Here is a 24052-nt window from a genome sequence, read left to right as displayed (position 1 = left end):
TCTTCCTTTTACAGAGTTAAGTCAGTAAGGCCAGATGTGAAAGATCTTCCTGACAATACAATTGTTTTTTCTAAGCAAGAAATAATTTCTTGTATTTGAAACATGATTGCCCTAATTCATGTATTATGTAATAAATACATACACAATGACCAGAATATCTTGCAAAGGTGAAGAAACACTCTGATTAGATATCGGTGAAAGAGGGTCTGAGCAGAGTTCAGCCTAGTGATCTGTAGAAAAAGCCTTTCTCATAAAAACCATAGAATTGTTTAGATTGGAAGAGACCTTTAGGATCATAAAGTCCAACTATTTGTTCTAGAGGTAAAGTGCTGAAAGTTACCTGCATTGTCTTGAATGCAGTTGACCCAGTCTAAATGTTTGCTCAAGTAACTATGAAACCAAAGGAAAACCCAGCCTATAAAAGCAGATCTTCTGGAGAATATGATTTCTTTTGCTCTTCACTCACAGTTTCTTTCTTATTCTGCCTGTTATTTAAAATATTAACTAATATTCATAAAATTTAATACTGAGATACTAACAAAACTATACAATATAGTATAATCAACATATTAAATAGTAAATTAAAAATACTGTTCTATCACAAAAATTGTAGGCTTTCCAAATACCCTTTTAGATTATTTCTAAAAAGAAAAGATTCAATCATTACTAATTGCATTCATACAATCATTACTCATTGCCAAATTTGATTTTGCCTCTACATTTTAAACTCCTGATTTTTTGTGTACACTTCTCGAAATCTCATTTCTAGATTCCAATATAATTATTTAGAAATTACTGCTGAAAATTCAGTTTATTTTTTGAAAGTTACCACACATTTTTTCCCAAAAGAATTAAGAAGTTGATTACCACATTCTTTATAATCTGTTCATGATTTGATCACTTCTCTGAAGTAGTAATTTCTTTTATACCCTCTATTACTCTGTTAGGATTTAACTTTCTCCTTAAGGCAGGCTGAAACTAGTTCTTTGTTGTTACAAACAGATCTTGCATAAACCTTCAGCATCATCCAAAGCAAACAGCAAACATGCAAGATCCCGGCAGCCAGACAGGTACAGCTTGGTGTTCCACAAGGTTAGTTCACAACTCTTACCCTTGCTGAACCACTGCACACTCACCACGCAACTCCCTTCAACTAGACTTGTTGTCTCAGAGGATATAGGCAATACTTGAGCACTCTGTTACACATCCACAGTTCAGAAATCCTGGGTTCCCTAAGAGGTGGTGAACATTTCTTTATCTATTACTGCATATTCACTCAAAGCCTGCAACATAAAACATAGGCTAAAGAGCACAGACGCATGAAACAAAACACATACGTAGAGGTAAACACTTCAAGGAACAACATATTATCATCAAGTAACACTCCAGTGAAAAGCGATGCCAAGTTTGTCACTGCTTTGGACAGACTTCTCAGCAGATACTTGGCCCGCGCAAGCTGCGGTCTCAGGCAGATTCCCACCCAGTTCGGTTTTTACAGCAAAATCCTGTACCCTGAATGCAAAGCCATACCCAGACTGGCAGAGGCTTCCTTACTGCAAGCAGCTCCTTACCAAGGAACTGCCCCATTTCCTCTTAGGCAAGAGCTTAGCTATGTAATAAAAAAAAAATAACAAATTCCTACTTGGACTTTAAATTTCCTGAGCTGACATAGGGCTTGGAGTAGGTTCATAGGTAGTGAGGTGTTTCTGAATACAAGTACAACTTAAGGAAAACAAATGAAACATGGATTCTGTGCAAGTTGCTTACAAAACCCAACAGCCCGTTATCACAGAGGCTACAGCTCACATCTCAATCCTATTAAGATAATTACACTCAAGAACAGCACAGAAGCAACCTAGGATAAAAGGCTCAGGTACAGAAGGCTCAGTGCTTTTGGCTGCCCAAGAGAGGGATCAGCTGGACTGAAAGCTATTCATATATGTTATGTGAATATATATTACATATACATATAAATTCATATGAATATGAATTTAGCATTCATATATGTTATATGTATATATGTTCCTACTCCTACAATGCAAGACTGAGCTTCTCTGGCTTCCATTCAGCATACCCTGTGGCAATTAACTAATGCAAGTAGTGACAGGGATGACAAAAGTAGTACAAAGAAAGATGGAAGGACAAAAGAAAGCTAACAAGTAGAACACCTCTAACTTCAGAAATACATGACCTTAAGTACTCTGCTGTGCATTCAGAGGAGTAACTATAAAGGATAATTTTAGGTGTAAAACATTTTGCAACATTCTAGAGACAGAACTTTCAGAAACTTTAATTGTAGGTTTAATCTTGGAAGCAGAATTAGTCCTGTGCTGAACACTGGAAAGTTCCAAAAGTAACTCCGAATTAACTTTCAAACTGACCAAACTAACATAATTTATAATGGAAGGCCCAAAACTGCTGTGTCCTGATGCCTTGATACAGTTAGGGAGGCAATTAAGATTGCAGAATTAATTTTTGCATATAAACTCACCAGATGGCCCACTGAGCCATGAGCATGTCTTTACTAGAAAGCATCAGACTGTTGAAGATTGAGATACCCCGATTTATGACCAAAATATGATTCAGATTTTTAAGCCACTTGCTTAATCTCTTCAGTACAAAAGTGCTTTTCATGCCCTGTACCTTTAAAGTGGATGTAACATCCATTCGCCACTTGTAGCTGTTATAAATCTGAATTTATTATTATCAATAAAGACATCAAAAAAATGAGGGTACTTGGCATGCTTGTAATGTGTTGAACAGGACTTTCAAAGCTTCAGAATTTTAAAGTTCAATCCTGCAAAAGTTTATGCACATGCAGAGCTTGAGGCACATAAGTAATGCTGATCTCTTTGACAGGCTATATGCAGCTACACAAGTTTTGACAGGGTCAGTACTGTAAGGCATATATAGCTTAGAACTCATCCATTAGAAATACATTCAAATGCATTAAAAAAGCCCATATCTGCTAACTTGCAAGCTCATTTTAATTGTTAGATATTCATACACCATGTGGTCTTATTAACATACGCTGCAGACTATCACCATTAGCTTCTGCTAAAATAAATACAGTAAGGAAATTGTAGCCTTATATAAATAACTTGCTTAACTTTTGTGCAAATGTAGCAAAGCTTAACTATTATTCATTAATTCAAAAGACCTACTTCACCACATTAAATCAGCTGGTTATTTACAATGAACTTGAGTTTTTGTAGGTTTCTGCTGTTTAGAACACACGTCTTAAGTCAAAAAAAGATGCATCCAGTCTATCAATCTTGTCAACCTATATACTTATTTTACAGCAGGACACAAAGTGCATTATTATATAAACAAGCACAGGGATTTATTTTCAGGGCACCACACAGGCTGGAAACTCCTTAAGGTCCAAGGAACAAGGGGGAGACTCCCAGGCTGGCAGGGGCCTTGGGGGCTACAGCTGAACACTCCAGAACCTAAGCAAGGGAACACAGTAAATCAGAGCCTAGGTCAAAAGGTACCTCCGTGGTCATGGGGCAGGTCCACGGCCAAGCTGAGAAGTCAGCATCCGGATGAATAACATCCATAGCCAGACACAGCTGCAACAGAACCAAAAACCAGTGCTGCAGCTCAGCCAGAGCTTCAGGGCCAAGATTAAACAGGCCCCAGCCTGTGAGGGTGTGTGGAGGCCCCAGGTGAGGCTCCTCAGGGCCATTAAAGCCTGTTAGTGTCCCCAGAGTCCTAACACCCACTACCCCTTTGCAAGACAGAGAATATATTATTTTGTGTGTAATTGAGTTCAGTGAGAGCATGCATGGTAGGACAGGGCTCCTGATACCCGTTATAGTGATAACATGGTGCTAAGTGTCGGTGGAGAAAACCTTTAGAAGCAATATGTAAAGTCAGAATACAATCCCCCCTCCCCATCAAGAGTTTTGCTAGGCAGAGGGGTTTGTTGTTTTAAAATGTACCATGGGATCTTTAAAAACCAAAATCAATTAGCATTTCAGATTTCTAACTGATCCTAAGGGTCCTTAATCAATAGCCCTTTAAGAAAAGAGACTTTATCCCTCCACCTTCTGATCAAGAGCTGTGATCTGCTAGGAGCTGCACTTGGCTAGGGAGGGCTGCAGGAAGAAAAATGAGTGAGGATTTTGTCCATGGGCCTGTTTTGGTGGAAACCAGAGGAAGCTGAAGGTAGGCCTAGGAACTGAATAGGGGCAGGGATACCATTTCCTTATACAAAAGGCCTGGATGGAGCAGCAGAATGTTTGCTTACTTGCTTTCTTTTTAAGCAGGGATGCTGGAAATTCAGGGTGAGTGTTCAGGGCTCAGCAGAGAGGCTGAACTGCTGGAGGCTCTGGAGAAACTGCTGCAGGGTTGTCTACTGGCTGGTGACACAACAGATGTAAACTATTTCCATGTACCCCTAACATGACAGTGGTGTTGGTATCCAGCAGTAATCTACCAGGGGAAAATGCCCAAACTTTACCTTGGATGCCGTGAGGTAAATGAGACCACGATCTCCTCTGGCAGCAGCAGGATTCCTTCCTCTTGTTTCAAGTGTCATATCTTGGCAAGGTCAGGAACAACCTGGAGGCCAACAGTACAGGACAATCTTCTGCTGCTTTTCCCTTTTGTAAGCTTGTGGGGTAAATACCTCTAAAGCATGCATTTTCAGGGCCAGCGTGTGACTGGAAACCCTCGTTCTCTCCTAGAAAGAGAACTATCAGACTCAACAGTAGAAGAGGTGCTTAAGTCCTGTGATTATACGTCCATGCTCTCCATTGCTTTGTAAAAAACTAGATACTTTACTACCAAAACAGTATGACAACTTCAAATTTCTCTCACATGCCCAGATCAGCATAGGAGTCTTCCATAGGAAATACTCTTCATATCCCTGTAGGGAATCAGTATATGGCTGTAAATAGCCTTCAGGTGCCTGATTGTTTGTTTATTGGTGCCAGAAGTTGACATGAAACTGCAACTGGAAACACGGTGTAAATGTATGCTATGTTGGTAAATGATCATGCAGCATTTGAAAACTTTTCTTTCTTACTAAACAGGCGCAGAAAGCACAGCTCTCAAATGATGTCAGCTCAAGTCTTTTGTCCCCTGCCTCTTTCTCTCCTTCCCACTACCACCTTCAAGGCTAAGTTTCAAATAGGACTTCAGGGAGAAGAAAAGGCTGCATAAGGCTTACAACATCCTTAATTTATGAGCTGAGGAAAGTTTGGCCATTGTTGGCATCCGCCAGGGACAACCAGCAGCAGCAGAGCTTGGGGTCCAAACCCTGCAGCACAAGCTGGCTTGTTCTCAGATCACCCATTCCTGATTTACATGGCACCTCAACACCTCACTAGCAAGATGTGCTAAAGGTAACGGAGAGGAGTGCCAGCTCTTGGCAGACACTTCAAAGGATGCCTTGGGTTGGGTTTTGATCCCATAGTGCTGTACATGTGTATTTACAGCAGCAGGGACAGGTGAGCAAGAAGGTAGCAGTAGCTCAGAAGATGTAATGTCAGTAGGGCCAGCAGGGAAGTTCTGCCTGCAGCGGCAGGAGTCTGGGGGCAAACCTGTGGAAGGGAAGGATGGGGAAGGTGTCCAGAAAGCCTGGCTAGAAACTAAAGATCTTTAGATGGCAGGGATGCAGGACTGCATGGGCTGCCCTGGATGATGGTCAGGTGCGTGGCCCTGCTCTCTTCACAGCGCCTGCCTGCAGGTGTATTTTTGTGTCTTTCTGTTCAGCCTTGTTGGGGTTACAGCCCACCTGAAACACCGTTCTCCATTTTCTGCTTGGACATGCTTGGGTCTTCCTTAGAGGAAAAGGTATTTTTCACCAACGCAGCAGGTGAAAACCCATACCTGTGGGTGGGAGCATAAGGGAAGGTGCAGGGGGCTTGCCCTGGCTGAGGGAGCTCTTGCTGATGTCCCAGACCAACTCACTCATGGCACGTTCTGGTTGTTCCTACGCCGTTTATAGCTCCCAGGAGAAGTTTTTCCGTCCCAAACGGCCCAGGTGCGTTCGTGCAGCAGGGAGTCAGGTCCCCGTCAGGTCTGCGCCGCAAAAGGCCCGCGTAAATACCCGACTCCTGCCGGGAGCAGCGCGCTCGCGGGCTCCGACGCGACGCCCCAGGGAAGGAGCCGCCCGCGCCGTGTCCCCGCCCCCGTGTCCCCGCCCCCGCCGTGTCCCCGCCCCCGCCCCGCCCCTTTGGGTGTGATGGGGCGGGGCGAGGGGCCGGCTGGGCCGCCTCCGTGGCCGCTGTAGCAGGAAGCGGCGGAGCGCGGCCGGGCAGCGCCTGTGGAGCCGGTGGCGGCGTCCCGGGGGGTGCCGCTCGGCGCCCGGGAAACTTTCCGGGGGGTGGTACCGGGGAGGGTCGCGCCCCTCGCCGAGCCGGAGGGCGCGGAGCCGGGGAGGTTTCTCGCTGAGTGCCACCGGGCGGCCCCCGGCTCCGCCCGCCGCTGCCGGGAGCGCCGTGCGGGCGGCGGGGGCGGCAGCACCGGGTGCCGCGGCCGCCTCCGCGGGGCGGCCTGACATGAGATCATCGCCGCCGGCGGCAGCGGCAGCATGGCCTCCGCCAGGAGCGGCGGCCGCGCCGGGCCGAGGGACGAGGAGGCCAACGGCGACCTGGACCGCTCCCTGCAGCAGATGCTGCGGGCGATAGCGGAGGAGCGGAGCCGCGCCGGCCTCCGCCAGGAGATCAGCGGCCTCGGTGAGTCGGCGGCCGGGGCCTCCCCGCCGGGCTGGGCGGGAGCGGAGGGGCGAGCACGGCGCCCCCGGGCTGGGCGGCCCGCGGCGGGAGCGGGGACCCCCGCGGCGGCGGGCTGGGCCGGGCTGCGGGCTCGCCCTGCGCAGCCGGCGGTGCCCTGGGAACCTGTTGTGTGTTGCTGTCACGGGGATGGGCCCTTTTCCTTCCCGGGTCCCCGAGAACCGGAGGGAGTAGCCGTCTTCTCCATTGTCTGAAATGCCCTTGGAGGAAAATGGTCAGAAGGCACGACGCACATCGCCCCATGTTTTTCTTCCAAGTATAAACTATGTATCATCTGCTTTGGAATCGAACGGAACAAATTTTTTGTTACTCTTGCAGTGCATGTGAGCCTATGGCTCTCAGATGATCTCTGTAGATTTTTTTTCCTCTTCTGAGTCAGATACCTCCCTCCTCTGAGTAAATGACTTCACGCCGCTTGGTGTAGTCTAGTAAGCACATAATGTTGTGGCTCTTGCTGGTCAAGTAATTTTTTTAAAACCATGGAGGTTTTCTTTAGCTTTTTGGCTATCTTGCTTGTTTGCACCTTGATCGGAGCAAATTTTATATGATCTGTCTTTATTTAGCTTTTGGCGAAGCTTACGCATTGCAAAATAGAAGTTTGAGGTTGAAATTCAGTTAGGCAACACGGGGTGGTTTTACGTCTCCATCAAAATCCTTTGCGTCAGGAAACTTCTGGCTAGGCTAATGAATAGAAATCATTCATTTTCATGTGCAACAATAGAGATCATAGACAGAAGTTTTTGCTGTGAGAAATGTTGTTGACCTTGTTCAAAACTTTTGTATATCCTGGGCTGGACCTGTGCTCTGAGGGGATGAATGCCCAGGGCTTTAAATTATGAGCACTGATGTACAATACTTCACTTGTTTCTTCCATGGGGCCTTCATTAATGGCAACTCCTTCTTCAGCTCGTATGTAAGGTCCCAAAAATGTCTGTTTCTGAGTTTTCTTTAAAAACTCAGAATGAGGTTTTTGTTCGGCCTTTACTGGCTTTGTGATGTGGATTGACGTGGCGAATCTCTTTGGTTCTTCACCTGACCTTGATGTTTGGTTTGCCCACCAGTGCTTACTGTGGTCTCCCCAGGGAGGAATGGACTCTTACTTTTTTATTTTTCCCTTGCACATAACGAGGGCTTGTGCAGACAAAGAGAAATGATAGTCTTTCTTGTTTCTTTATGCCTTTTTCTAATGGAATTGGATCTCCAGGCCTTACTGTGGTGTAAAAAAGTTACAGGGCCAAATAAAGTGTTGTGGCAAACTGTAATCAAAACAGGAAAAAAACCTCACAAAATCTAAACGCCTGTGAGATTGCATTCATTGAAAAGCTGTTGTCAGCTCATGTTTGGCCATATCATGTTTGAATGAAAATAAAGACTCACAGGTATAGAAGTATCACCATCACTTTCTGTTACTGAAATTTGAAAAGGAGAAAACTGTGGTGGCTGATAACATAGAAGTGCTTCCTCTTTGCTTGTGTTTGAACACATCCACAGAAGTCATCATGAAGAGTTCTTCTGCATAACTGTGTGGTAATCACACAAGTAATCACAAGATGTTGTCCTTTCAGGTCTTTGTCTGGTAGAAGTGCTTAGCTTGTTGTACTGAAGGGCTGATCCTGGGTGTGGAGATTTGCCTGTGGATGCCTATACCTGTGTGGAAATAGGTTATGTGTCGCCACAGGAGTGCCTCAGATGTGCAATTTTTGTATCCAGGGAGCAGAGCTGAAGTTTTAGCTGAAAAGACTGTCATTTGCCAAGCCAGTATGCCTTTCCCATGAGTGCAGTGTCCTGCCCGTGGAGAGGTGCCGTGGATCTCCTTACTCTGGACAACTGTGGGTGTGATGGACCTTCAGCTTCAGTGGCTGTGGGACAGTGTGGCAGTTTCAATGCAGAGAGAATCTGTTCTATGGTGGGTATTTCTGAGCACAGTTGCTGAATATCAGTTCCAGCTGGCCCTCCCCTTGCTAATCCCCAAGCACTGCAGAGTCACAAAGCGGGACCCTCTCAGGATTAGGAGGTTGTGGACTCAGGTTGCTATAGGGACATCTAAATTGTCACAGCATCTGACCAGCTTATTTAAAATCTGTACGTATTATTACTTAACATTTGGAAGGAGCATACTGGGAAGCTTCCTTAAGGCTTATGAGACAGAGAACCCCTCTGTGCTATAAATCTCCACTTTTGTGTATTGAAGGATTTTCCAAAACCTTCACTTCATTGTGTGCTGCATGTTGCTTAATGTATAACATTGTCACTCCCAGTTAATTAGTGTTCTTTTTCCCTATTCTGTGACTTATTACTAGGGAAGTAAATAGTTTAAATGCTTCTCTTGGGACAAAACCACCGAATTTCTAGAGTGGTGCTCAATAGAAATTGTAGATGAACAGGAGGTTATCGGGTGTAATCCTATGACTTGGCATATACACATGTGCGGACTGCACTAGCGTGTGCTGTTGCAAACCATGCAACATAGACTATGCTGGGCACTAGCAGCACAGCAGATGTAAAGGCTTTTCCTTGAGTTCAGTACTCATGAAAGGAGTCACAGTCCCATATGGGTTCTAGGTGGCTAACACAGAGGTTCCATCTGCTCTTTATGCCTGGGGGCCGTTATTCAAAAGAGTCCCAATGATCCAGCCTGTGATACATCACCTGCTGGTCTGCAGGACTAGCACACCAGTACTAGTTTCATATTAGTGGTTCTTTTTGTAATGGCCAAATCCTTTTCAGCAGTAGATTAAACCTGTTGTGTGCTTTTCTGAGTGCTCTTGAAGTCAACTGGCAAAGACTTTGACTGTGTTAAATTCTGGGTTTCCCCTCTTAACCCCACAACAATAGAATGGGACTCAATGGGTTATAACTTGCGTGGCCTCTCTCCTTTTGTGTATTTTCTTTAAGCAAGCCCCTACTCTCTAGCCTAAGGAGAAAATTGCTATTTTTGCTGATGCTGAGTTTTGGTGAAGGGGATTGCTTTATTTCAGGAATATCACATGAGCATTTAGACAAGTATTGTCCAAAAACGTCTATACCCTTCCATGGGATTTTCTATGTTGTCCTGTTTGTGTAATATAGAAAATATAGCAAATCTGGCATTGTGCTTCAAAGTAATGACTCATGTGTGACTCTTCGTCAAGTTGCCTGGGGGGAAGGATGATGCCTCTCTGAGAAATAGTCTCTGCTGGATGTTAGTGTCATCCACTTGTACAGAGTATACACTAGTGTTGTGCACAAAGCTCACTCTGAAATGCTGTGTGCCAGAACATTTCTCTGGCAAAATAGCTCTCCTTTTGAGGGAATGACAGACTTGCTGTATGTCTCCTTAGCCAGGCTGCACATAAGGCTCTGAAGTTACCTTTTTGGCCAAAGCCCTGAAGTGGGAAGGTTTTATTTTCGATTGTGCCTGAAACTACTGTGTAATGTTGTTAGGTGCCTAATTTCCCTGTGTCCTTCTGTCCTCCAGCAACAAATTGCTCTGCCTTTAGTGTATGTGGCACAGTGTGCTTGGGTGGAGCTGTGACTTTGTGCGTATTGGAGCTTACGACGAGTAAGAAAAACCAAATAGGTAGATCTGAATAATGTGTTGAACAGTGGCTGGTCGGTAATGGAGATGTGTAGCCAGGTGAAAGGTGAAGTGGTAAGGGTCCTGGGAAGCAGGTGGCTGCACGAAATTGGGAGTAAACCAGCTGTTGAAAACTGCTGCCACCAGGCACTGAAGGTCTGTAATGGTGCTGGTCATAGGTGCTGGTGGAGAAGCTGGACTGTGCAGAAGGCCCAGTAGTCTCATCAGTAAGGAAACGTGTCATCTCTTTGGGTTCCTAGTGGTAGAGTGTCCTCGTATTTGACCGACTGTTGATGAGAGGAGGGCATACTTGGCATAGGGACAGCAGAAGGAGGAACATTCATCCTTAAAGTCTGAGGTTTGCTTGGACTTGTTTGCACCGCAGTACACCTCAGGGCTTGTCATGTGAGTAAAGGCAGTGAGATGATTCATGTGCCAAATTATCTTGATGAATAAATCCTGGAAATAAATAGGTCTCTAGCCTTCCTGAAAGAAGGAAGGGTGAGGTGGCATACAGTAAGTGCTCATGCACATAAGTGTTGCAAAAATGTGATGGAAACATAAAGACCCAAGTGGGAAAACATCAGCAGAAGAGTAAAGAGCACTGGAAGAAATTTTCAGAAAGCAGAAGAGGTTAACATGAAGAATTAAAAAGAAGAATTATTAATTTGGATTTGAAAGTACTAGATTCAGGCCTTAACTCTATCATAGTGTAATAACTTCTAATTAAATTATAATATTCAAGAAGGATATATTTGCTTCTGTGAAATTTTGAAGAAAGTGTAGCCACTGAGTAAGTGGAAGCGTCTGCTGAGAATTTGCTGCAGTACAGAACTGGTTTGACAGGAGCAGCTTTCATGCAGAAACAAAACATATTCTTCATTGATGGTTCTTTCTGGAATTAGTTCAGTGAGTTGTCCAGTCAAAGGTGAGAAACTACAAAAGCTGGGAAGCTTTGGGTTTTTTTGATCTATGAATAACAAGAAGGTGTGAAAATGACATCTGTCCTAACAAAAACTTGAGGGACATATACAACCACATTCACTAACTATGGGTAATGTCTTCTGTAATGAGTTAGTTTAATATACAAATATGTTGATAAATTTACTTTCTTTTCATTCAACACATTTAGAAGGATTTAATTTGAGTGTAAAATGCAGGTTTTATTACTTGTACCTTATTATTTTTAAAAATTCTTTCGGCCTATTTATAAAATGTTTTGCAGCTAATTAATGTGAAATTCTTAATAAAAAACGAGTAATCAAATATTGAAGAGAAACAAAAATACTAACGTAAGTAATTTATAAATAGTAAAATAAAAAGAAGTTTATACAGTAGCTTCCTAATCAGTAACAAAATAACAAAAAATTCATCACTGCATTCCAGCCAGGAAGAGTCTATATTTCTTTGCAGAAGAAGTTCTAGAAAGTACAAATGCAAAGCAAGATCAGAACAGTTTATTTAAATCAAAGTTAAAGCAGGTACTTTGAAGTCAAAGTGATTTAACCTCAGATTTGTGTCGGAGAAAGATAAACAAATAGCAAAGAAGTTCCAGTGTGAAAGTGGGTATAATGTGATGTTTTTTTAATTTATTTTTTTTTCTAGAGCTGGAAGAAGATGTTTTTAAAGCTCCTTTTTTTTTTTTTTTTTTTTTTTTTTTGCCTGGCATAGAAAACTGTCGTGGAGAAATTCTGAAATCAAGTCTGCATGTAGACATTTGATGTGTAGTTGAGTGCTTGGGTAGGGTGGGATACGTAAAACAACAGCTGGAGCTACTTCTGAGACCCAGTGGGTTCGGCCATGGGACAGGAACGTGTTTCTGCATGTCCAGCAGCCCTGTGTGCGGGACTGATGGAGTGAGGGATGTGCTCGCCTGGTGCTGCGAGGGATCTGTCTTGCTTTCTATCCCAGCAAGGCGCAGGGGCAAGGAGCAGGGATGGCCGTCCCAGAGAAGAGAGGGTGGGAGAGAAGAGTCTGTGGTGCTGGTCTGGGATGAGCCTCAGCAACCAGTACTCATGCAAGGAGAACTGTTCGTACTCTAAAGATACCAGACTCGGGCAAGCCTGATGAAGGGTAATTTTGGATGCTCGCATTGGGCCTGGAGCGGGTAATTTTAAAACCAGAGTGCAGTGCCAATTGTTAAGGTAATGTCTTTTGCTGTAATGCATCAGTGAGAACAAAGTGAGTTGTAGGCAGCTGCTGGGGAATTTCCTTTCTGACAGGGCTGTGCTAGGCGGCATGCTTTCTGTTGGTGTCGCGGAGCAGAGGAGAGGCTGTCATTTTGCTGTGGTGTGTTTCTGTGCTGTGGTGGGGGCTGAGAGGGGGGCAGATGGGAATCTCACCCTGGGGCTGGGAGGCCTTGTGATGTCAGGATAGGATTGTGTTACAGGATTACAGGAAGAGGTAAATAATGATCTTCATATTAAGACTGAAGAGAAAATAACTGGTGTCACAAGGACTATTGAGATCTTGTACCCTAGGATCCCATCCTGCCACTTCTGCAGTCAAGCATAAGGTATTTAGGAATATCCATGTGGGATCAAGTCATGGAGAATGGCACGGGGCGAACTGTAGGGCTGCAGCCCTGCAGGGTAAGTACCCTTTTTTTTTTTTTTTCAATGGTTCATTTAAAATTCCATTTTTGTTGTTTATTAGAACCTTGTTTATGCTTTGTCACTAATGGCCTGTCAGACTTTCCATTACACAGCAGTGTTTTCAGGGGATTTGTAATTTGACTATGAAGGTTAGCTTCTGTCAGGAGCTTGATGGACATCATCCCAGACCAATAATATAATGTGGTCTTTCTTTTGTTATATCTCTTACACATTTTTTTGAGCAGTTGGGTTATTAATTTATTCTTTCTTTTTAATGGAGATGAAGCTTTATGGGATTTTTGTGTCCTGCTCAAAAGTATCCATGTTCAAATACTAAGAGTCTGGAAATGCTGAAGTAAGGAGACAAGATTGAAAAAAAAAAAAACAAAACCAACAACAAAAACCCACTACTAAAACCAACCAAACAAAAAATGCAAAATCCCACCCCAACAAAAAAAAACCCAAACAAACCAAAATACCTTTCAGAACATTTTTGCCCCAACTAAATTAGCAGTTTAGTTTTAATATGAGGCATGCTGCTGTTCATTTTTGGATGCTAGCAGAAGTTGCTGGATCCCCAATTTTTTGAAAATGAGAGTCCCTCAGAGCCGGCTTATGAATCTGTAGGGCTGACAATGGGAATATCAGCGTATTTTAAAATACCCATGTCTTACATATGTAATGCTGTAGTTCTAGTTGATACCTTAACTGTTTGGTTTTGTTGTTCTAGCAGTATACTCTCTAAATAGGGTACTAGTTGCAATTTTGAAGTCTGTGTTCTGTTTTGAACTTGAAGATGGATGGGAGGTCTGTCTTAGGGATCAAAATACAGTTTACCTTTACAGTTCAGGGTTGATCTTTTAAGGATTTAACAATCTGGTTAGATTCTTTCCAAAGAAATGAAAAATTGAATTTCCTGAAGGATGAAGCATGTTGGTCTCCACTCCCATTGTCTCTGTTCAGGGTACTGATCAATAGAAAAAGCTCAGAGGATGCAAACTTTTCAACAGTTGAAATCCTCAGTTTCTTGTGTTCCAGCTACATTTTGGGAAAACCAAAACTCTGCTGTTGAATAGTTAGTAATGATCGTTATAAATAAGCTAAGTAGGATCAGGGTAGCACCCACTGATGTTGAAAATATACCATGAAGTGAATGATTAGGTGTAAGAAGGAAGTCTGTACAAAATCAGTTCATGCCCTCAGGAGCCCACTGAGAATAGTGAAGCTACTTTGTTCTAGTAAGTATTCAAAATAATGTGAAACAAGCTGCTTTTGGTCTGTTTGCAGCCCCTTGGGCTGAACAGGGTGAATGTCACAGAATCAAGGTTGCTCTTTTTTTGTGTGTATTGATTACTTTTCTCTATGCAGGAAGTAAAATATAGCCATGATACAGAAACGCCAGATACAGCATCATACTGCTCCTTTAGAGGAGATGTGGTAACCTGGGCACGCTTCAACAGCAGTTCTGTTGACTGAAGTTGATCAGATGCAACAACAGTCCTAAGTAATTTTTTTTTCCCCTGAATTCTTACTGTTTAAGCCATGAATACTACGTGTAAGGATTTATAGGGTATTCTGCAATCCTGTTTTACAAACAAAGCTTTGAAACTGAAGTCTTTGCCACTTTGGTTTGCCTGGTCTCTAGTACTGACTGTGTGCTAGTATTATGCAGAAGTTGAACCCTGAAAACAGTAATATTCTTTATCTTTCTTCTCTGGGGGTTTCTTAAACATGTTTCATTAGGAGTCTCAAAGTTAAATCCCTTTGAGGTGAATATATTGTTTTGCAGGTAGATAGTGTGTTCTGACATGAAGAGCAATTCCTTTTGGGGTCATGTCCTTCCTGCCACTGCAGAATGAAAATTATGGCTACTAGTGCTGATATTTAGGTGGTATCTGGTGTTTCAAAATATTCTTTGCATAATTTTCTTTCTTACAACTGGATCTGTCAGAAAGCCTAGCACATGGTAGGTAATCAATAGTCCTTTATGTTAGGACCAATTTTGAAGCATTCCAGGATGTTTCCCTGTACAACAGCGTGCTGGATGCTCAGGAGTGCGTTTGGGGCTACCTAATCTGTATATAAACCTCTTATGGGAGGTTATATTGTCATACTTTCTGTCTTTCCCCCTTAACCAGGTCACGCTCAGCGAGTCGGGCTGAGGCTGCCCCTGGTTTTGATGTTAGTGCTGGGATGGTGAAAATCTTTATGGCTCAGCAGCGACCTAGCTTTTTGTAAGCTACCACACAGAGGAGAGAGGCCTTATATCAGCAAATGCCAGAGGCTGTGTCCATGCCTGGATTCTTAATTTCAGGGAATTTGCATTAGGCATTGCTATCACTTTATCAACCCATTGGGGCTGCAGAATGTAGGGTCTTCTGTAGGAACGTTGGCAGCATTTTGCCACTTGAACACATGGGTGGTGTTTCCCTTGATCAAATGGATGTGGAAGATACATTACTTCTGATTATCTGGATGTAACATAGGTAGTTTTAACTCCAATCTTTGTCTAACTACCGAGCTTAGATAAAAGGGGTAAGCATGTTGGGAATTATTGGTCCTGTCTCGCAGGGCCCCATGTGATCAGAAGGAACTTGAGAGATGGATTAAAATGTCAGTGAATCTTGAGCTGTCTTTGCACTATGAAGAGTTTGATTTAATTGCCTGGAGATGCTGAAACATCATCAAGGTGAGGGAAGTGTTTTGAAATGGATATATAGTGTTCTGCTAAGAGCTGTGAAATATTTTGCAAGTAGTTTATTCCTCTGCTTTTTCAGAGAACAAATACAGTTCTTGAGTGTCTAGCAATGCTGTATTTTCAATAAGGAATATGTTTACTTACCTGCCTTAAAGGACCGAGAGGTGGATTTAAAATTACCATAAAACTCAGCTATAACAGTACACAGGGAGTTTAGTGTGATTTAAGTAATTGGTCTTGAGGAGGGGAGTTTATTGCCTCATAAGGGTCGCTTACACTTAGTTATTACCTGATCTCATCCGTTCAGAAACAAAGCAGCAAGGTTATTGCAGTATGTCTTGGAGGTAAACCTCCGTGTAAACCCAGCTGGCTTCCTAAATAATCATGATCCAGCTTTTTATATACTTTATAGGACTGCTTAACTACTTTTTTCCCTTAGTTTTAATGAGAAGTTTAATTCTACCTAAATAATGAAGATCTGAATGGATGACCTGTGTTTTTCATAATAAGGCTAACTAAAGTCAAGTCAAAGCATCATGTGAATTGTTAGTAGGCCATGTTTCACATGAATAAAGGGGAACTAATTTCATCCTCTTTGATCTTTGATATTACAGGCATAGACTACGCTATGCTGTGTTCTGTGGTCTGACTTTTCAGATTAATACTGTTTCATAAGCATTTTTTTTCTCTCCTCCAAGTTAAAAAAGAAGCAAAGGTTTAAAGGTATGCATTATGTGCTTCGAGGATGCAGGTGCTTTAAAAATGTTCCATGATCAGAATATTGACTATGAAATTTTTTACTTTCTTCTGCTCAACATCTGTCAGGCTAACTCATTTGGTTAAATGCACACACACACAAACACATATATATATATTTTAATTCAGTGCATTGATCCCATGGCAAGATAAAACTTTTTTTTTTTAATGGAGGAATGATACCTTTTGTTTAATATTTAATTGCACATAGCTGCTCCTAGAAGCCACTGGGGGGAAAGTGGCTGTGAGCCTAAAATGAAATAGTAAAAAAGCAGGCAAAATGTAAGATCCCAAGTATGCTGTTCGCCACTTTTAACATTTTACTGGTTTGTATTTATTTCTAAAATAACATTTCTAGGTATCTCCAATATAAAGAGATTTAAAAGTTTGGACTTGCTTGGAATCCTGACTTGAAGCTTGCTCTAATTTTTTGCTCTGAGGCTTTATGACTTGTCTTCTGTAGATGGTCCTAATGATATAGGTGTTGTGCTCTGAGCAGGCTGGTGTCCCATTTCTGGAAGCTGTGCATCCTCTGCATGAGAGACATACTGCTCTTTACTGTATCCTGGCCAGGAGCACTGCCTTCGGCTAGTGATATTTTACTGTCATGAAACTTTTTTCAAGTGTTGCCAGGGGATAGAAGACTGTCATCCATCTGATGCTTGCTTGAGGCTTTGAGTCCTTAGTCAACCTGAGGTTTTATCATTCATTGTTCTTTTTACTGGATGTTTCTGGCACTGCAGAAGGAGGGGGAGGAATGAGTCACTCTGAACTGGAACATGGTCGAAGTCTATAACCCTGCATGCACGCACTGAGGAGGGATATACCAACCATTAATGCTGAAATTCCGAGATATTAATATAGTGTCTGCTATTCTGTGTATTTCTTCTGTGACTTTGGGAAGTTGCTGGCACTCTTTGCACCTGTGTTCCGCATTTGGTATTGGGGAAACAGTAAGTCCTTACCTCAGAGGGGAAAACTCTCGTATGACTGGTGACTCTACTGATAAAATGGGGACGAGGGATGAGTGGGAGCAGAGAGCTCCATCCGTAAGTGACATCCCAGAGGAGTGGAATAACGTAGCCAAAGTGGAGTACATCAGGGAGAGCATGGGTCCATCCAGTGCGGACTGCCCTCTTCAGTCCTGAGCTTGTTAGTTTGGCAGAAAGATTGAGCAAATGAGAACAGCAAAGAAAACGGAAGACGCCAGTTCATGTATTGCAGTGTATTTTGCAATACATGTTAAAAATAAAACATAAAACATGTAATGCAGTAATTTAATGGCTTTGTTCCCCATCTGAACAAAACCAATGCCTGTAAATAACACAAATCTTGCTTTATTAAGTAAACCCATAAACACAGAGTTGTCTGTGGGATTTTTGGGTCAAAACTTGAATTCTGAGGTCCTTCCTAACCTGAATTATTTTATGTACCTGCCAGCAATGAAGAAAACTCTAGGTTCTAATTTTTCATCATGCATTGTTTTGGATGGGGCAAAAGGGGGAAATCGAGCATAGGCATGTCCTTCTTCTTTTTACTTTCCTGGCAAGAATCAAAAATATTTCTTCTTCAGCAAAATGCTGTGGAAAAATACAGCAATTAAAAATATAATGTTTACCTTAAACTTGTTTGTGACCATGTCTTAAACCTGAGATTGGGGGTGGTGGTGGTGGTGTCTGAAATTTACAAAAGGACAGGGACAAACTGGAGTTTCTGTGACTGTGTCTGAAGCCGTTGTGTGTCTCTACCAAGTGCTTGGATGATTGAACGGAAGGATATTAAAATTTGTTCTTTACTTTAAAACTATAGTGACAACGCCAAAAGGTAGTGAACTATAATCAAAATCATAGGGGACGGTGTTTGTGAGCCCAATGGTGGGAAAAAGCACAAAAAGATGTTTCCTTTTTGTGCTTTTGCTGAGGCATTTTTTAAATAAAACCTTTCTTTCTCAACTGGTGTGTTCCTGCTTGAGACCTTGAAACTGATTTCTTAACAGATAAAGGCTGTGAATGTTTCTGGTTTTATTAACTGTATTTCACAATGATTTTTGTAGTCTGGAGAGAGTGGCTGGTTGAGTGTGATGTGGTGGGTAGGAGAGACCCAGGGAGGGAGGCAGGGCAGGAGAAACAACTGAAGTGTCAAACCATAGTCATGTTGCGGGTTGGAGGCAAAAAGCTAGGAAGTTTCTTAAATATTTAGTCCAATATCATGTTCACTGGGCCACTTCACTATCGTACACCCATGTGCAAGCCTTCCAGATCTGTAGGGATTTGTACCTGTGCAAGTCTCCAGTTCTTTGGAGAAATTAGAGTAGTGGTGCTGGTTACAAGTGGAAAGGGATGGCATGTTTTCAGCAGCTAACATGTTAATGGCAGGCTAAACCTACCGTTTTGCAGTAGCAAAGTACAACATAAGCTTTGCAGTAGTTGCTCTCTGTCTTAAAGGGTAGGGTGCTGCTGGCTTTAGAACAGTTTTGTGTTTTCTGACTGAAGTTTGTATGTCACAGATGTTATTAAAATTCTTCTTTTTTTTTTTTTTTTTCTCCTTTCTCTCTTGTAATCAATAATGACTGTTTTGCCAGGGAGCCAATTTTTCTTGTTTTCAATTGTTCTGTCGTGAACTAAATTAAAATCTTGTGCTTTACTTGGGGCTGTCAAGGAGTGATACCTTTCCTCACACATATGAGATGCCTGCAGCACAAAAGGCTGGTGTGCTGTCGAGGGGATTGATGGTCTCCAGATCTGCAGTTCTGCAAGCTACATGCAATGTCTACAGGTTGGCCTTGGACTGGTTACTTGTCCCTTTGATGGTTTCACAGTGAAATGATAAGCTGTTAGAGGAAACTTTTTTTCTTCCTTGTATGAGCGTGGTTTGTTTAAAGAGAGAGACCTGCTTTTGCAATAAGAGGAGGTTTCACTGGGATGTATGTGAGTGGGCAGGCACTCTTCATTTTTATTTTTAGCTAAACAGCTGTATTTATTATCTTAGAAGCCTGTCATCATAATAATGGAAATGCTAAAGAGAATGCTGCCTAATTAACTGAAATATCTAGGCACTGGCAAAGACGTTCAGTTTGTTGGACATAGCATCAATTACCAATTTGCTTTAGCTTGACGACTTTAGAAAGCAACCCAAAGTGGGATTTTTAAAGGGCTTGTTTTTTCAAGTACCACCTCCTTCTGTAGACTACTCTTCTTATATATGTGTGTCAAGTTGGGCACCCAGTTGAGAGATGCAGTGACAAACATTTTTCAAAAAAAATCTTGGCCACAAGATGGGTGACAGTGTTGGTTGCCAGCTTCTAAAAATGAGTGGGTTTGTGGTCTAGAAGGTAAGTGAGAATTACGGTTTCCAGTGCAAAGTTGCCAAGTGTTCACTCGGAAAGCTGCTGCTGCTGTTTCTACTTAGAACAAGGAAAACTGAATTTGGAAAATGCCAGTGTGTGATAGTAGACGTGTAGGAAATAGCTCTGCTTCCCTGCAGACTGCTGTTGTAATAATTACTCTTCTGCCTTGGCAGCATGACGCTAACTAGCAGCCCACAACAAAGACGAGATGCTAGGGGAGGTACATACATGAAAACATAAGTAACAACCACACTATAGGTAGTTTTGTAAGGCTGGAGTTCTTCCAAAATGCAGTTTGTTGGCTTTACCTGATCTGCCACAATAGTCTGTCAGATAGTGAGTGCTTTGACAGTGGTATTTATTAAGTGTGAAACCAGAGCCATTGTACGTCACAAACTTACAGGACTAGCAGTCTTTGATCAGAGTGATTGCTTTGGCAGAGAACAAAAATAGCATGCATATATAGCGTTGAAAATGCACGTTTGTCCGCTCACAGACAAATTTCTGCGCTCCAGCAGTGCCAGCATGCTTCATAAATTACTAAGCAATCTTTCCAGATCAGATTTAGGTGTTGGAAATTTTGGGACTGTTGCTGGGCGATCCTGGAAGCAGCAGTAGGGAATGTGTAACCATTTGTCCCTCTTCCACTGGGTTTAAAGTGGTTGCACCCAGTGAAATCAAGGTTGCCTCTTGGTTAAGGGAGGATGTTTACAACTGCACTGAATTCCCAGTTATGTCAGTTAGGAAACGCAGACGCTTTCTGCATTAGTTTCTTATGTGAAAGGCACAACTAGATTGTTCCTCTGGTGTTATTGTAATGAATAAATTAAATCTGTGGAAGTGATGCTTCCGTCCCTTGTGGAATTGCACATGGGTTTGAGTGAGGTTTGGATGCAGCTTCTGGGGAACTGAACGATCATGTGCTGTGAGGCTGAAGTACAGCAAAGTAGCTGATGACAGTTGGATGAAAATGAGTTTATTATTGCTGTGCACCGAAGTTCAGTGGCTGATAACTGCATCCTGTTGATTTTGTTGACCCTTGCTATGATTAGGTATTTAAAGAAAACTGGCAGATGCCTGTAAGATGCTGTCTTGATTTGGTGTTTCATACTGACATATAATATTTAATTATTTCTCTTTAAATTTACATCTAGGATTGCTCTGTCTCACAAAATATTTTTCAAATTATTTATGGCTCAATTTGAATTCCACTTTGTCAAAGTGGGTATTATAGATGGTGCACAGTAGTTTATGCTTTTAAATCCTGTGGGCTTTGATTCACTGTTAAGTGTTAACTAAAATGATGGTTTCCACAATGCATGTGGTAACAGAAGAGAGAAGACTGACAGGAAGAGGCGTGAACTTCAAGAATACATTTTACAGTTTTTTTCTGGAGGAGGTTGTGTTTTGTGTTCTCAGCCATGATGATATGCAGCAATCTTCTGCAGCAGGAGAAGAACAAATGCAAATGGAAATAGAGAATTGAAACAAATGTGGATGAGAGAAAGTAAGGTCTCCCCCACCTGCCCCTCCTGAGTAATACAGAAACCATCCCAAGGAAGAGAAAGAAGAAAACCACAGTGCCCAAGGTCCAAGCACTGAGACTTCTTGATGCTTTTGTTTGAGTGAACAATTGTTTTCTTTTGATATTTTTAATTTACTGCATGAAATGCAGTAACCAATAAGCAAGTTTATTTTTTTTTCCAGGATGGGAGAAATCAAAATAGGGTCCAAACTTGAGAAAGCTCTAAAACCCCAGCCACACTTTGTGGCTAGTGTGCGAACTCAGGTGTGTTCAGTTATACCTTTCTCTGTCTCTTTTAGCCGTCCTTCAAAATACTGTACAAAGATTTGCATGTCCATTGAATTGTGGCAATCAGCATCAAATGTATTACGGTGCCATAATATATGATATTATGTGGCTGTCATGTGAAAATGAGCATTCAACTTGGCATTTGTTTTATTAAGTGCAAGTATTCATATGCTTAGAATATACTTTAGCATGAGTTGCAGGATCAGCTGAGTTGTTCTCTTCACATGACTTCCACAAAAATGCTTTGAGGAGTTGGTCTTAAATAATGCATGAACTTGTGCTAGACCTCTACAAAGGTCATTCTGTTTCTCGCAGTGAGAGAGAACAGAGTGAAAACAAGTATGATAAAGGTGATCAAAGTGGTAGGTGGTATATGAAGCAGAAATCAAATGTTCCAGAAACTGAAATTTTCTGAGATGACCAGAAGTACATTAGAAAACAGTTGAGGACGTAGGTAAGATGTGTTATTGATATCTAGAATGGTGAGGTGAGTACTGGGCAAAAAATCTTTAGTTTGGTAAGAAAATAGGAAAAAAAAAAGTTCCATCCCAAAGCTACCAAATGGGTGTGTACCAATCTAGTATTTGAACCACAGTGTCCTTTCTCTCATAAGGTAACTACTCTTCACGGGAGTTCTTTGACTGGTTTTTAGCTGTTTTCTGTATAAGGAGATGCTCAGTTTGACCTAGAAAAAGCAAGTCAGTCTGCGGGAGAACTTCGCTTTGTGTTGTATGTTGTTCTCTGTTCATTGTACATTACAGATGTACCTAAAGCCACGCTCAAGATAACTTCAGTGAATCGCTTCTCTCTTGGGTGAAATCCAATAAAACAAAAAATAGTGGAAAAGAATGGTTTGAATTCAGAAACGGCTGTACAAGATCTTAAGAGTAAGGATGCAACTGAAAACCATTTTGTGTTCGTTGCTTGCTCTTGAGTTCCAGGGGCATTCCTCAGGTGGGTGGAATTGTTTCCATTGCTAATGCAGTAGGCTTTGTGAATTTAATCTTGGAAAATTAAAACATATTAAACATTGAGCTTAGGTTTTTCTTAGGGGTCTCTTCCTGTGTTACATATTGTTGATAAAGAGGTGTTCAAAGAGCTCTGGGCTGAACTTCCTTAATACAAAGCTGTGCAATTTCATACTATGTTTGTATTTTAAGTGTTGCCTGTGAGGGCTCTATTATACCCTCTCCCAGGCCTGTTAATGTGTCCTTTTGTACAAGAGCACATTTGAAACGTTGTTTGTTGTTCCTGGCTGTGCATGAGGGTAGATTCTTTCTTCTCGTTCAGTTAGAGCTCTGCAATGAGAAGATTTGAAGAGCAGGTTCAAAGGAGAGCAGCAGAGGTGCTATGGGGATGCCTTCCATACAAGGGATGTTTAACTGGTAGGCTAGGACTTCTCAACCTGGAAAAGGGGTGCTTCAGGTCTTGTGTGTGATGTGAATACAGTGTATAGGCAGTAAATGCTCACTGTCATCTTGTGGAGGAAGCCATTACACAAAAGTAGTAGGTGAAGAACACCACCACCACCAAAACACACAATGTATGGTAAGAGTTGTGGGGTTCGTGGTCACGGACGATTGTGTAGGTTGTAAAAGCTTACGTGGGTCCAAGGAGAACATGAACAGGTGAGTAGAACAGAGATCCAGTGGGAGCTGCCACATACACAGGTTTCTGGCACAGAAGGTTGCTGACCTGTGAATCACTGGGGACTGTGAAGGTATTGAAGAGAAAGGTAGTGTACTGCCTTTGTTGTCTGCTCCTCCCTGGCCGTCTACATTGCCAACTGTTTAAGACATGTTACTGGAATAAACAGTCTTTGGTCTTGACTCACGATTCTTACGTGCTGGTTTTGTATTCCTTGGAATTTAAAGGATAATGTTCTCCAAGTGGTTTCCTTATCAGGAATGCCCTGGAATAGCATTTTGCTATGTAATGGCTTAATACAGAGAGAACTGGAAATTAAAGAAGAAATATTCCATACTTTACAGTTTTCAGAATTTAACTTCTCTGTGCTATTGCTGTGCTGCTCTTGTAGTAACTCTGTCGAGTTTCTGGGTATATAACTTTGATCATGAAATGCAATGTAAGAAATTGTGCTGCAGAACGATACCCCAGTGTTAATCCTAAGCAGTTGATAAGAGAGAAGAAAAATAAGCTCTTTTATGTCACTGTTTAATTAGCCAAGGCAGATCAAGGTAGTGGCATGGAGCTGGTTTAGGAAGAGGTTAAACTGCAATTTTGTGGTGTCTTGTCAGTACACCCAAAGTGTTAGCTCCAGACAGTTAATGACAACTATGTTGACAACTGGTGTCTAGATAGACCTTTAATATCTTTTTTTATGTTTCCATTGATGCTCTTAGGCTCTTCTATGCTTGCACTACTTTGGAGTCATAATCTACAAAATAGAGCATTTTTGTCAAAGAATAGCTTAAAGCATGTTCTTCTTTAGTTACAAATGAAATATTTGGAGGATTATCTTTTTTTTAATAAACTAACCTGTCTCCGTGACAGGATGAAAATATTGCCTCATCCTGACAGGT

The 24052-nt window shown here is 42.0% G+C and overlaps 1 protein-coding gene across 5 annotated transcripts in view; it reads left to right on the top strand.

The window, feature by feature from the left end:
• Positions 1–6228: 6228 nt before the first annotated feature.
• Positions 6229–24052, top strand: part of KIAA0930 (KIAA0930 ortholog) — an 81757-nt gene continuing 63933 nt past the window's right edge. For 2 of the 5 annotated variants that reach the window (XM_056339035.1, XM_056339034.1), the window contains exon 1: positions 6230–6689. In XM_056339035.1, the coding sequence (XP_056195010.1) occupies positions 6545–6689 (145 nt within the window). In that variant the 5' untranslated portion in view covers positions 6230–6544. Of the gene's footprint in view, positions 6690–14267; positions 14401–15470; positions 15586–24052 lie in introns of those variants that run through there. The other 3 variants (XM_056339036.1, XM_056339039.1, XM_056339038.1) reach the window with 3 other exon arrangements.

Source organism: Falco biarmicus, chromosome 5 (genome assembly GCF_023638135.1).
Source record: "Falco biarmicus isolate bFalBia1 chromosome 5, bFalBia1.pri, whole genome shotgun sequence".
Taxonomy (NCBI): Eukaryota; Metazoa; Chordata; class Aves; order Falconiformes; family Falconidae; genus Falco; species Falco biarmicus.
Note: the sequence above shows the minus strand (reverse complement) of the source record. Positions and strands in the feature narration are given on the sequence as shown.